The following is a 12,779-nucleotide window of genomic DNA, read 5'->3' on the forward strand; positions in this document are numbered from 1 at the left end:
TCGGAGCCCTAGCCATCACTGAACTGCTGCAGCTTAGCATCACTGAAGAAACCTGCCATCGCTGAACAGCTGATCGATTGTTTCCAAATTGCCGCAGAAAAATGGATGACGTCGCCACCGCACAGAGCGAGAATGAGAATTTGCGGAAGATTCGCAACCGCCTTATGCAGTGGGAGTCCAAAACGGACCCGCTGGCGGCGCTAAGTATTCAGCAGGAAGAGCACCTGGACGTTCTTACCAGTTTGTGGCGCGACAGTGGACCATCGGTAAGAGGGCTCCCCAGGACAGTTAGTAAACTCCAAAAACTCATTCGTTCCCTTACAGGCAACGGCTCCGACCACGCCCACCCAGTCCAACCAATTGGAGGTGGTGGCAGAAACTCCTCCACAAAACAGCGACGACATCGAACTGCCATCTGGGGGACTGCAGAACACCAACGACTTTCTGCTCTGGTTCGCAGACGTCAGCGCCGAGATCGAGCAACGTGGCGACGCCGATTACCACAAATACCTGCATCAGCTGGAGCAGCGTAAGGCCGAGTGCTCCCACATGCTGGACCAGATCGCGGGCGCTATGGAGCGACTGGGTGCCCTGTGCGACGAGTACGACTTTGTGTCACAGAAGACGAGCGCTCTGAACACGGCCAGCGAGCAGCTAATCGAGGAGCAGGAGAAGCTGCAGGACCTGAGCCACGAGATCCAGCGCAGGCTGCACTATTTCAGCCAGGTGGAGCTGCTCAACCAGCGCCTGCAGAGCCCCACGCTTTCGGTGGCCAGCGAATCGTTCCGAGAGTGTCTCAACAAGATCGACGAATGCCTGAACTACATCGAGGAGAACGTGAGTTGAGGTTTTTATCTTTAATCATTCCTATCTTTAGAACCTTCTTTGACAGCCCAAATTCAAAGACGCAGCCGCCTACAACGTTAAGTACAGGCAGTGCCTGGCTAAAGCCTCGGGTCTTGTGCGCAACTATGTGACCGCAGTGATCAATCAAGCCACCGAGGCCACCCTTCATCCAAAAAACAATTTGCCAGATGCCTCCTCGGCCCTCAAGGCGCCGGATGCTGCCTTCGCCTTGTATTACGGAAAGTATCAGACGGCTGCGGCAAAAGTGAAGCGGGTGGCCCAGCTAATCGAGTCGCGTGCGGAGCACAGCCAGGACTACGCCCAGTTAATGGCGGACCTGCAGCAGCACTACTTAGCCCAGCGGGCCAGCGTAATGTCGCCGGCGGTGAATCTGTCCATACAAAACGTCAAAATTGCCCACAAGGGTGATCACTGTTCGCTGACCCGCAGTGCCTGTGCCTTTCTGGTGCACGTTTGTCAGGACGAACAGCGTCTTTTCTACCAGTTTTTTAGCACAGGAGCTCCACATCTGACGTAAGAATATCCAAATACCTAAATAGCTCTAGGATTGCACTCAATCTCTTACACATCTTTTCAGGGTTTACCTAGAGGGCTTGTGCACGATTCTCTACGACACCATGCGGCCCTTTATCATTCACATCAACCACTTGGAAACGCTGGCGGAGATTTGCTCAATTCTACGCATAGAAATGCTGGAGGAGCACGTCCAGCAGAACCGTAAGAAAACGAAATCGCCGTTGTATTTAAATTCCCACTTATTATTCTTCTGTTGATCAGCTGCTGCCCTAGAGGCCTTTGCCACCATCGCTCATCAACTGCTGCAGGATGTGCAGGAGCGTTTGGTTTTCCGAGCGCATTTATATCTCCAGTCGGACATTCAGAACTTCAATCCATCATCAGGAGACTTGGCGTACCCGGAGAAGTTGGAAATGATGGAGGTGAGTGGCAAAAAGTGATCCCAAAAATAGTTTTAATTAGTTACTTATTTTAGAGCATTGCCTTGTCGCTCCAAGAACCTCCCGCTTTGCGTCGATCGGATTCTCGCAACTCCATGATTTCTAGTGTTTCAAGTGCTGTGGAGACGGAGAGCGTGGACACTGCCTACAGGGTGAAGCAGATGAGTGAGTTTAGCTGATATTATTAAGATAACCGCTAATAAATTTATTTTTAGATTCCCCTGCTGATCTGCACGGCATGTGGTATCCCACAGTGCGCCGAACACTGGTGTGTCTTTCAAGGCTTTACCGCTGCGTGGATCGCCCCATTTTCCAGGGACTCTCTCAGGAGGCTCTCAAGCTCTGCATCCAGAGTGTCTCTCATGCGGCGGGCAAGATTTCAGCAAGCAAAACCCCCATTGACGGCGAGCTGTTTGAAATCAAGCATCTACTCATTTTGCGGGAACAGATTGCCCCGTTCCGTGTGGATTTTACGGTGAAGGAGACCTCGCTGGACTTTAGCAAGGTCAAGACAGCTGCGTTCGGTTTGCTGCAGAAGCGCAAGCAGCTCTTCTCCATGGGCAGCAACAATGCCCTCCTGGAATTTCTGCTGGAGGGCACGCCGCAAATCAAGGAGCATTTGTTGGATTCCCGAAAGGAAGTGGACCGTCAGCTGAAATCGGTGTGCGAGAAATACATCAAAGATGCGGTGCACATGCTGGTGGGTCCGCTCGTCACATTCCTGGAAAAGGCGCAGAGCCTGTTGTCGCAATCCACCCCAGCAACTCAGCAATTGCCGGAGTCCGCTAAAGCCAGTTACGCTTTGAGGCAGAGCCCGTGGGCCAGCCCGCAGCAGATAAGCAGTATCATCCAGGAGACACAGCGGCTGATAAAAGCAAAGTTGGCGGTCCTTCAGCGATCTATGCAGCTCTACCTGAGCAATCGTGATACGGAATTCATTATATTTCGACCGATTCGGGTAAGCTTCAATTTAATGCGATCATAAATAATTAACTATAATTTGATTCCTCTTTAGAACAACATCATCCAGTCGTTCGTGAAACTGGAACAACTTCTCACCACCAATGGTTACTCCACAGATGATATGATCATCACGAGTTGTCCGTCGGCGGAGCAAGTGTCCATTCTGCTTTCTAGCGCCAGTATATTGGCCGCCGAAGGCGTCGCCAGTTTTGCAGCAGCAGCTCGGAAAATCAGCACCTCTTCTTCGGTGGAAGGGCACCCTGTTGGCAGAAAGCTGAGCACGTTGTCCAACAAATCCGAACTGGTGGAGCAGCCGAAGGCTGAAGCTGCTGCCCAGATAGAAGTGGTTCCCGCGGAAGGACCGTCGACGGAAAAGATCTTGGATACACCTACGCAGGCCATTTCCGAATAATTGCAATCTATCTTTTATAATTACTTGTATCTATTTATGTAGCTAAGCCTTGTATCATATTTATCTGTTTAGAGTTGAGTAAGATCGGTTTGCAATAGGGCCAACTAGCTGATTTCCCTTTCAAATATCCGTGTTAAACAACTCCATCTATGCTTTCCAAAAATGTAGAGTTAACATTGATTTATTTTTGCTAAACCACGTAGAATGTGACGAAGTCGAAGTAAATTACCAACAAATATTACGATAACGGAGTTTGATTAACATCTAAATAGTTGGGCAGATTCCTTGCTGCTGGTCAAGTGATGGATATGTTGAGAGTTCTGGGCTTTCTGTAAACTAGGACAGCAGGCACTTGTCTTTGGCGTTTCCCTGCTGGTTGCCGGCCCCGCCCACGGCCACCTGCTGGGGGTTGTTCTGGGTTGGAGCTTGGCGGTTGCGTTCCGCCGCGTCATCCTGCTCCATGATTGATAAGGCAAGGGCTCGCGCGAGGGCCTCGTCTTCACTCTAGAAGTAATAAATTCATGGAAATAAGTTCGATAACAGTCTAGAAAACTCTGGAGATTTTTAATACAGATTCTATTTAGTCGAAGTACGAAATTTGTAAGCTTATAAATTTGAAATGCCCATCTTTTAATTCAAAGAAATGTGTATTAAAATCTCAAAAGTTCAAGAACCTTTATACGTGTGTTGACAATTCAACGACCCCTTGTTTTGCCAACTCACCATGTTTCCCTGAATATTTTGTACTTGAGTGGCTTGCACAGGTCTTGGTCTGGGATTGGAGTTAGAATTGCTGGTGCTGCTGTTAGTGGGTTTGGCCTGCCTCCGCCGCTCGGCAGCCTGGGCAGCCATAGACCTAGTGTCCGAGGAGGTCTTGAAAATGGACTGCCATCCTCCACTGACAGATGATGTAGATGGATTCACTGGCGCTGGCTTGCAGTCGTGGTCACTGGTGTGGCGATGACGCAGGCAAAAGTTCAGGTGGCACTGGGAGCAGGTCACCGGGATGAGCTCCTTGCGCTTGCAGTTCTTGGCGTGACAGCGATTCGTGTATATCTTCTTGCTCTCCGACTTGCACTGCTGGTCGATGTGCTGGCCCACGGTGACGTCGGGCTCAACTCCTGGAGGCGTGGGTACGGGCTCACGGCACAGTGGACAGATGGGCACCTGGACGTTTTTCCTGTGGGCACTAGGGCAGTTGTGGCGCTCGTAATTGTAGTGCGAGGCGCAGAAGACCTTGTCGCAAGAGTCGCACTTCACGGGCAGAAAATCTGCTCGTGGATCGAAATTAATTCAATTAGTTTTTGCTTCCTGGTTGGCCCTGTTTTGCGTCTCACCTAGTCTGTTGCAAGTTGGCTCGCTGCAGTGCTGACCCAAGTGCGGAAACTCCATGGCTTTGCTTTTCTAGTTGCTGTATTGTTTGAAACTGATTACTAAAGTTACAGAAGGCCTCTTATATGGCTGTTTTTGGAAAACTTCGAGAAACAAATGGGATCGAAAATGACTAAACACTTATTCTTCTTCTTTTTGATTAGGGAAGTGTGGCCGTAGCTTCTATATTTAATAGCGTTCTTTTCTCAATAGGAAAAGAGTAAAATACCAAAACTAAAAATACCACAAATGAAAAGAGAAATTTGGCGGGAGATTCGATTTAGGTAAATTCCAACTGTAATAAAATGAATAAATTTAAAATCATTAATGTGCACAAGACAACACAACCACTATTTACATCTATACATATTTACAAATTTATTTGTTGAAATGCTCTCTTTGTCATGATACAAAATGTTTAATAGGAATATATATATATATAAATACATAAATATACCAATGGGAAAACTATTTCCCAATTATAACGGTATAAACTTCAATTTTGAAATGGCCAATGAGTCTGCTTCTCTTTCATCTAACTTTTAGATCCACATTGCCGAGTTTAAGATAATACCAAATACTTGCTTAGAATGAGAATCAGCTTTCTGCGAATGTATCAAAAGCCTTGATAATAATTACTGTGTACGAATAAAGAGATATTGGCTTTGTGAAAGCAACGACAAAGTTCAACTTTTCTATGCTTGAGAGGAATCGAAAGCAGTTTCATAAAAATACGAGCTGCGGCGGCGAATATAAGTGCTGAAGGCGAAATTGTAGCTCCAAATCGGTAGATCAAGAACGAATTTGGTCCCGCTGAATGAGTTCATAGCGCGCTTAGCTGTTGGTTATTCAAAAGTTTCTGGAAATGCATCGAGAATCGGAAATTAAGTTAAACGATTTCGCGGGCAAACGGAGCAAAGGCCTCCCAGTAGCTGACGATCTGGAAAACAAAGAGAAGATTGTTAACCTATTTAAAGTGTGTATATATTTGTATCCACCTGTTGCTGATGCGCCATTTGGTCTTCTATGTACTTGATAATGTTTACTTTAAAGTCTTTAACTCTGGTCAATTCGAAGCGCTCCATTTCCCGCTTGATTTCCGCAGAAATGTCGTCGAATTGTTGCTGACAGCGTTGCACCTTTCCCTGCCACTGGGAAAGCAAGCGAGAGGTTAATTACAGTGGGAAATACTCATTTTTAGTTCTTACCTCGTCCACTTCCTGCTGCGCCTGGTCCAGCTTGTCCGCCCTGTTGGCCAGCTCAAAGCGACCGCGGTTCTCGCGCCGCTTGGACAACTGCATCTGTGCGTACTGCCAGTTCTGAAAGGCCTTCACGCGCTCGTGGAAAATGCACTTAATAGCACCGAACAAGCCCAGGTAGTCCTTGATGAACTCCGCCAGGATAAAGAAGTCTGAGTTAGCCTGCTCGGAGCGCAGCAGCTCGATCTTTTCTTCCACGTCCGCCAGGTTGGACAGCGCCCTCGAGAGTCCGGTGTGCTCCTCGCAGGTGCTCAGCATGGCCGCCGACTTGGCCACCAGGCCCGTCAGCAGCGACAGTTCTCGCCGCGAGGTGACCAGCGACTTCATGGCGTTATGCAGCTTTTGCAGATTCGCGTCTAGGCTCTCCACCTCGGTGATCTTGTCGTCGAACCACGGGTCGTTCTCGTCCATCTTGTAGGTGATCTTGTTGACCGTCTCGCCCACCTTGTTGAACAACCGAATCACGCCGGCTCCGCTAAGAGCCGATGTATTGACCGAGCGCGGCAGCTCCTGGTCGCTCTCCAGGAAGTTCATAAAATCCAGGTCGACGCGCAGCACCGGATGCTGGGCGGTGCGGTGTACGAACCGCTCGAGAGCCGCCCTGCGGATCTCCACCCACTCCTGATTAACCGGCGTACCCGGTTCGCTCTGTTGCGGACTGATCTTTACCTTGGTGCTGCCGATAATGTTCTTGGAGGGCGCCGGCGGAATGATGCGGCCCAGCCGCATGTACTTGCCCACCAAAAGATCATGGATGCCCAGAAAATCGCTGAAGCGACGCATTGTGCTGAACTCGCTGCGCTTGAATTTGGGAATGTTCGTCTTGGTCGTTACCCTGGGGGGAGCAGATAAGGTTTTTATAGCAAGGCTTTACTATGCACTCAATTTTATAAGATAAGGCCCGCAGGTGACTCACTTGTACGCCAAATAGGAGCCCATGCCATCTCCGATTTTCTGCGGGTCCGAGACCACAACGCTGATGAAGAAGTCTCCGTCGTCGGTGAGCACCTCCTGCAGCGGCTGGAGGGGATTGGGAGTGGAGAAGGCAAATAAATATTTATTAGCATGCAACAAGCTTTTCTGGTGGGCGGCACTCGTGACGTAGTCACAAAGCCAAACAAAGCGAGCGCTGATAAAACGACCGACGCCCCGCAATTGGAGGCAATTTAAGGGTGCTGCCGATCTGGGTGGCTTCCGGTTGTAGTTGCTGCGACTTACATGTATATCCCCGATGCTGGAGGGACTCAGAGCCGACACAAATAGGTCGCTTTCATTCCGATCCAGTGTCACACTGCCCGGCGCTGGAACCTCCTCCTCCTCGTCCTCAGAGCCCGACGGCACACCATTGTTGATGTCCACCTCGGCGAAGTCGCGCGTGTGTTCCGGGCTTTCCACCTCCATTTTTGCTCTGTGGTTCCTGTTTTTTAAATTATTTTAATTTAATTGTAATTATCGGAATTCCTTTCTTCTTTTTCGTAATGGAGTGACCAGAGTGCAAAAGCCACAACAATATGCAAAGCTCTAAGCTTTCGGTATTTATATTAAAGATGAAAAAATACTATAATCCGTGACTGACAGTCACAGTTTACTTTAAAAAAAACCGTTACAAGGTGGTTTGTAATTTACAAAAAAGTAAAATAAAAGTTAAAGTAAATTAAAGTAAAGTTTAAATTTAGTTTAAAGTAAGTTAAATAAAATAGGCAGTACTAGATATTTTCACAATTGATTTTTATGTTACTTATAAAAATCGCAGTTTTTGCTTATTAAACTAAACCTGTAGTTTAATTTTTCTTATGATTTTTAATTTTGAAAAATTTTCTTTGCCAAGCCTTTTGAATATTCAAATGAATAAACATCATAATTTCAAAACTGATTTGATTTGGCAAATGCAGATTTAATTACTTTAAAACCAGAAAGTTTTTGGCGCAAACAAGATTTTCTTTTGTTGATTTGTTTTTCTAGAGTTGTGGAGCGGGGAAAGTAAATGGAAAATGAATTGGGTTAATAAATTAGTAAAAGTAACGTTTAAGTAAAAAGTAACACTGCATAAAGAATAAACTTCACTAGAAAAGCAATTTATGAATTTGAATGTGAGTCTGGAAAACAACTAGTTTATTAGAGCAAAACACCACCCACTAATAACTGTCGAAATAGTTCTGTCCTTCTTGCAACTTTCCCTCCCTTCGAGGCAACCTGCATTCTGCTTAACTTTTCGAAAATAAACATTTGGCCAACAACATGCACGACACTTTGTCGACATCTTGGCTAAGAGTGAGATTTCCAGCTATTTCTGGGTCTCTTCTGATTTTCCTCTTGTGTTTCCCTGGTTCTTTTCAAGCCTGGCGCACATTTTTATGCGGAAAATTTTTCAATTTCTGCAATTGCAACTTTCTGCTGCTGCTGCTTGTTTTCCACCTCTCGTCCTCCCCGGTTTTTTGGCGACTTTTGTTTAAATTATGCATACAAAAGTGTCGCAGCCACTTAGGAAGACAGGAAAAGTGGGGAGCGGCGTTGGGTGGGAAAAGTTTGCCAGCGCTCGGCCACTCACTGTGGATTTTCCGCATGAGAAATACTTTTAACACTTTCTGTTTGCCTTTTCCAACAAATTGAAAACGAAAATAGGGGATTGCAGGGTCAGGTTTTTGGAGGGGGTAACCGGCAGATTTATACCCCCGATGTCTGCGAGGAACCCCGCTCGCCACTTTATCTTCGCCCGTCGCGACAAAATCCTTTTACACTTTATTAATTTTATTCCCTTGTTGCCTTTGATGATCTGCAATTTCCCATTAATGCGCACTTTTCGTGAATTTTTTCGTCTGCTGACGCACTTGAGCCTCGTCACCGGCATTATCCTCTTCCACATCAGCGGACCGCGATTAATGAAGAGCTGCGGTTTAATTGCCAGCAGCCTGGCTTTAATGGTTAATGGCCCAAAGGCAGGGGCAAAGCCGTCCGAGGTGCGAAGCACTCCCGAGTGCACACTGAATGGGAATTGCTCAGAGTCAATTAATTATCCGGGGGCCACTGCACCTGGGGGATTGAGATAGGAGCGCTCTAGCGTTTACGATTTGAATTTAACTAATCTACAAGAGCAGATAAAACCTGCGATAAGAAATCAAAATTCCTACTTTCAATTGAAATTGATTGGGTTAATAACTGGTTTCACAAATTTGTAAAAAGAAAACTCACTGATTAATAGGTTATAAATTCTCAATTAATTACACTACCCCTCCAGGAAAGCAATGTTAGTTTCCCTTTTCATTGCATTGTCCTGCTCGCTTATCACATGCAATGACCCCCAGTTAACCACATAAATCATCATTATAAGCATATTTGCAACTGCCCCCAACTAAACCGCCGACGAACCAACTCGTGGAGAACCCAGTGCTAATTACTGTAATTTGGGAGGAGGGCGGTAAGGGGCGGTAAGGGGCGGTAAGGGGCGGTAAGGGGGTTATGCAAGCGGAGATGAGAGCTGCTAGCCACTAGTTTGTTATCCCGCCAGCGATAATGTTTGTCAACAAACCGGGAGGAAAAAGTTGTACATCACAGAGGCGTGACCAAGCCAAGTTAAGAGAACGGGGAAGATTGAGAACGAGATGGCCAGCAGACACTTGTTAGCTGGTAATTATTCAGGCATGTTCGCCTTTCTGGCCAAAAGTATCCCAGAAGGTCACTCACTTGGCTTACTTCCGATGGGTAATGACTTCAATATGAAAGAACCTGTACTCTTAGAGCATCGAATAGTTATTTATTAGATTCCCTTTCATCGTAGGCTAAACTGTAATCCAGCACCATGTCGTTGATCACCTTTTTCACCTCGGTGGCAAATATAAAGTCCAAGTGCCCCCAGGTGGGATCGGGAACCTCGTGCAGCAGAGCCAAGTTGGGCAGGAGATCGGGCAACCGGGAGACATCGTTCTTGTTAGCAGAGCCATCCGACAACCCGTAGTACAGATAAAGCTCAGAGGTGATCTTGGAGAGATCGTACGCCGGAGGATCCTCCACTCCGTAGTACTCCAAGTTCTTGCGGCTTCCCCAGTCGTACAGACGGAAATCGTTGGAGGCGAAGGACTGGATGTAGTGAATCGCCTGGTTGGTGGAAACTCCAGCGGGATGTGTTTCGGCAATTTGCGGAAGGAGGGTCTAGTACAGAAAACGAATTAAATGATTTAAGTAACTAACTGGTTACTTTATAGATCCACCCACCTGATTAAGGTTTCCGATTTCAGGACCTCCCCAAAGCATTGCCAAGGTCTTGCAGTAGCTCAGCATGATGGGCTGATTGCTGCAGAGGGTATCCAGTATCCTCTGGATGAAGTGGTTCTGTGGCAGCAGGACCTGGTTCTCCAGGAGCGTAGAGCCCACTCCGTGGTGTCCGAAGTAGGGAGCCGTGGCCACGATCAGCCCCTCCGTGGTGTTGCCCATGTAAACCGGAGGGGCCAACATGTGGGCCGTCCTGATCTTGGCATTGTACTCCGGCCGGAAGGAGCCCATCACGAAGAAGGAGGTGCATCCCTGCGAGTGACCCACGTAGTGGAGGGAGGTCTGCCCCGTGACCTCCAGGATGTAGTCGATCGTGGTGGGCAGGTCGATGGAACCGATCTCGTGCCAGCTGAACCTCCAGAAGTTCGGGTGCTTCACACTCAGCCTGGTGTTGTTCCGCGAGTAGATGTTGCCACGGGCATTGCCCAGCCAGACATCGTAGCCGGCATCCGCGTAGTTGAACGGCAGCGCCGATTCCGGACCATTGAGCAGGAAGCAATCGGAGCAGCTGAACAGCCCGTGCATGATGAGCACCGCCGGCCGGACCGGGGATTCCCCCGGTTGGGCGCTGCCCAGCTTCGGGGAGTACGGGATGCGGAACAGGTTGAGCACATAGCCATCGGGGGTCTCCGCATAGTGCGATTCGGCCGGGTAGCCATGCGCCTCGATGCGCTCCGCCTGCAACGAGAATCTGGCTTGAATCTCCTCTCTGAATGGGTTCTCAGATTGGCAAACATCGAATTGAATTTTAGGTTGGGAAAGGAGTAGAAACGAATTCGTTTCTTTAAAAAATACAGTAACTGAACTCTAAATGGCATTTCCGAATTATTGATAAACCCACCGAAGTCTTGATTCGCTTAAAGGGAATGTCTATGAAAGGATCAAACTCGTCCTTTCCCTCCGTTAAGGCCAGAATGGCTAAAATAATCAGCACTCCTTTCAGCATTTTTGGGTGAACTTTTGCCTTTGAGATCGGTCGTACGACTAAGCGTTTTCGCAAATACCTATTCATCAGGTTTGGCCTAATCTAATCTGTCGATTGACTTCGAGTGAGGCCATTTATTAGCGCTTCCTTGATACCAGAAAATAGCCGCGTAAATCCAAGATTTATAATTATCGCTGTCCAATTGGATTGTTCCAGGTGATTATCGCAAAGCGATACGAATACCCTAGGGGGTACCTTCAATTGCTTTATTGGTTTTAACAGCAATAAGCTAATGAGATTACCAGGTACTCAAATGGGTAGTTTTGACTTGGCGAAAATTGCATAATTTGCAAGTTGAGCAATATTTAGTGGCTATTAAACATCAAAAGCAAATTTACAGGCTGTAAGCTCTTCAAAAGTAATTAATAGTAATAGCTTAATTTTTAAAGAGCTTAACATGAGCAGCAAAAGCAAATTATTACTCCAAACCTGTTGAAGCAGTCACAAAAACTGTTTTTTTTTCTTAAACCCGACTAGCCATTAATTGAAGGCAATTTAAAGTGCAGCATTATAACAGAAATTACCTCAGAGCAGCCGAACAAGAACTGGGATATGTTAACAATGGCTTCTAGAAGTCTGCTCGCCAACTTTAATTAACTGGCTCCCCATTCCCAGATGAAATGGAGACCGCACAATTCCCTGGATCCAGATCCTCTCTGGCGCAATACAATGCCCCTTTTAGCCGTGTTCCCCCCAATCAGACAGAAATTGCAGAACACGCCTATCAACGAGTTGCGCCTGACTAGCTGCGATTTTTGCATTATGTCAGTGAATTGTAATGCGGCAAGATAGCAAAGGATGGCAAAGGATGGCAAGGGATTGCTGAGCGGGGAGAGGGGGGATTCGACTGGGTGGCCAGTGGGTGGTGCTTGCCACGGGCTGGAGATTGGGCGGTGGCACGCCTACCTCGGATTGGCATTAAGCGTGGCAAAAGCCACAAATTGCGAGCATCGATGATGGTCGTTCTACATGAGTTCCCTTCTCAAAGTCTTAACACACTAAGCAATAAGAAATTCGATTCCGTAACAATCAAATGAAAAGATTAATATTATTATTATATGGAAACATCAGCAAATACATTTTATAATTCAATATAATATATTGGTGATTAAAGATAATTTATTTTAGAAAAATAGGAAATTGTTTATATATTTTCTCCCAGTGTAGGACCTCTCGTTCCTCCTGTGTCTACGGGTGAAATGTGTGTACGAGCATGTGAGTGCGGTATTGTCACGGCAATGTCGGCGCCGTCGGATATTCGGAGGAAAGAAAGATAAACCGAACCAAACGCAAATGCGGTTCATTGAAATTATGTGAAGTGCAGGGAGGAACCCTGGAAACTCCCCGAGGGAAAAGGAAAAAGAGTAAAAGGCGGGCCAGACATCCCAGCCGGAGACACATTTTCCGCGAAACACAAGCTGGAAAATATTCAGCGACAATGGAAAAAGTATGGACGTAGTTGAAAACTTTTTACGAACATTTCAGGGGAACAGGAGAGCAATTATCCCAGGAAATACATCAAGTGATTCTATTATTTTATAATTTTGTTTGACAATTTCGAGGGCAAAGTACTCCCAGTAGGAGGATTTGGTAAGACACTCAAAGCAATGGAAAACTGTGTTAACGTCTGTTTGCTTAGCAAATTACGATTGCCGGACGAATTGGAGAAATAAAGCACTTATTCGTTGCCTTTTTCTGCT

General features: G+C 46.8%; 4 protein-coding genes across 4 annotated transcripts; 1 reads left to right on the forward strand and 3 right to left on the reverse strand.

Moving 5' to 3' along the window:
- Positions 1 to 51: 51 nt before the first annotated feature.
- Positions 52 to 3,439, forward strand: LOC108092505 (conserved oligomeric Golgi complex subunit 3). Its single transcript, XM_017192123.2, has 8 exons — positions 52 to 266; positions 325 to 837; positions 893 to 1,380; positions 1,445 to 1,584; positions 1,645 to 1,805; positions 1,859 to 1,988; positions 2,039 to 2,781; positions 2,839 to 3,439. Exons 1-8 carry the CDS (start codon positions 102 to 104, stop codon positions 3,196 to 3,198), a joined length of 2,700 nt encoding a protein of 899 aa, XP_017047612.1. The 5' UTR covers positions 52 to 101; the 3' UTR covers positions 3,199 to 3,439.
- LOC108092506 (AN1-type zinc finger protein 2A) lies at positions 3,347 to 4,736 on the reverse strand. The gene is made up of 3 exons (XM_017192124.1): positions 4,536 to 4,736; positions 3,922 to 4,469; positions 3,347 to 3,702 (listed from the first exon to the last, which is right to left on the reverse strand). Exons 1-3 carry the CDS (start codon positions 4,588 to 4,590, stop codon positions 3,535 to 3,537), a joined length of 771 nt encoding a protein of 256 aa, XP_017047613.1. The 5' UTR covers positions 4,591 to 4,736; the 3' UTR covers positions 3,347 to 3,534.
- A 194-nt stretch (positions 4,737 to 4,930) lies between these two features.
- LOC108092556 (sorting nexin-2) lies at positions 4,931 to 7,320 on the reverse strand. Its single transcript, XM_017192193.2, has 5 exons — positions 7,047 to 7,320; positions 6,745 to 6,848; positions 5,778 to 6,663; positions 5,568 to 5,720; positions 4,931 to 5,509 (listed from the first exon to the last, which is right to left on the reverse strand). The coding sequence occupies exons 1-5, from the start codon at positions 7,227 to 7,229 to the stop codon at positions 5,459 to 5,461; spliced, it is 1,377 nt and encodes a 458-aa protein (XP_017047682.1). The 5' UTR covers positions 7,230 to 7,320; the 3' UTR covers positions 4,931 to 5,458.
- Positions 7,321 to 9,572: 2,252 nt separating this feature from the next.
- LOC108092335 (lipase 3) lies at positions 9,573 to 11,059 on the reverse strand. Its single transcript, XM_017191871.1, has 3 exons — positions 10,936 to 11,059; positions 10,038 to 10,772; positions 9,573 to 9,974 (listed from the first exon to the last, which is right to left on the reverse strand). The coding sequence occupies exons 1-3, from the start codon at positions 11,038 to 11,040 to the stop codon at positions 9,576 to 9,578; spliced, it is 1,239 nt and encodes a 412-aa protein (XP_017047360.1). The 5' UTR covers positions 11,041 to 11,059; the 3' UTR covers positions 9,573 to 9,575.
- Between the last annotated feature and the right edge of the window lie 1,720 nt (positions 11,060 to 12,779).

The sequence above is a fragment of the Drosophila ficusphila genome, unplaced genomic scaffold, assembly GCF_018152265.1.
Source record: "Drosophila ficusphila isolate 14025-0441.05 unplaced genomic scaffold, ASM1815226v1 contig_412, whole genome shotgun sequence".
NCBI classification, from domain to species: Eukaryota; Metazoa; Arthropoda; class Insecta; order Diptera; family Drosophilidae; genus Drosophila; species Drosophila ficusphila.

What these genes read in the sequence shown, in the direction of transcription:
- LOC108092505 (XM_017192123.2), top strand. Translation starts at nt 102, where the DNA reads ATGGATGACGTCGCCACCGCACAGAGCGAGAATGAGAATTTGCGGAAG. An exon ending in ACAGGAGCTCCACATCTGAC is followed by an intron (nt 1,381 to 1,444) that starts GTAAGAATATCC and finishes ACATCTTTTCAG; the next exon opens with GGTTTACCTAGAGGGCTTGT. An exon ending in AGAAGTTGGAAATGATGGAG is followed by an intron (nt 1,806 to 1,858) that starts GTGAGTGGCAAA and finishes TACTTATTTTAG; the next exon opens with AGCATTGCCTTGTCGCTCCA.
- LOC108092506 (XM_017192124.1), bottom strand. Translation starts at nt 4,590, where the DNA reads ATGGAGTTTCCGCACTTGGGTCAGCACTGCAGCGAGCCAACTTGCAAC. An exon ending in GCCAACTTGCAACAGACTAG is followed by an intron (nt 4,470 to 4,535) that starts GTGAGACGCAAA and finishes ATCCACGAGCAG; the next exon opens with ATTTTCTGCCCGTGAAGTGC. An exon ending in AAAATATTCAGGGAAACATG is followed by an intron (nt 3,703 to 3,921) that starts GTGAGTTGGCAA and finishes TATTACTTCTAG; the next exon opens with AGTGAAGACGAGGCCCTCGC.
- LOC108092556 (XM_017192193.2), bottom strand. Translation starts at nt 7,229, where the DNA reads ATGGAGGTGGAAAGCCCGGAACACACGCGCGACTTCGCCGAGGTGGAC. An exon ending in GGCTCCTATTTGGCGTACAA is followed by an intron (nt 6,664 to 6,744) that starts GTGAGTCACCTG and finishes TGCTCCCCCCAG; the next exon opens with GGTAACGACCAAGACGAACA. An exon ending in AAATGGCGCATCAGCAACAG is followed by an intron (nt 5,510 to 5,567) that starts GTGGATACAAAT and finishes TTTGTTTTCCAG; the next exon opens with ATCGTCAGCTACTGGGAGGC.
- LOC108092335 (XM_017191871.1), bottom strand. Translation starts at nt 11,040, where the DNA reads ATGCTGAAAGGAGTGCTGATTATTTTAGCCATTCTGGCCTTAACGGAG. An exon ending in TTAAGCGAATCAAGACTTCG is followed by an intron (nt 10,773 to 10,935) that starts GTGGGTTTATCA and finishes TTCTCGTTGCAG; the next exon opens with GCGGAGCGCATCGAGGCGCA. An exon ending in AAATCGGAAACCTTAATCAG is followed by an intron (nt 9,975 to 10,037) that starts GTGGGTGGATCT and finishes TTTCTGTACTAG; the next exon opens with ACCCTCCTTCCGCAAATTGC.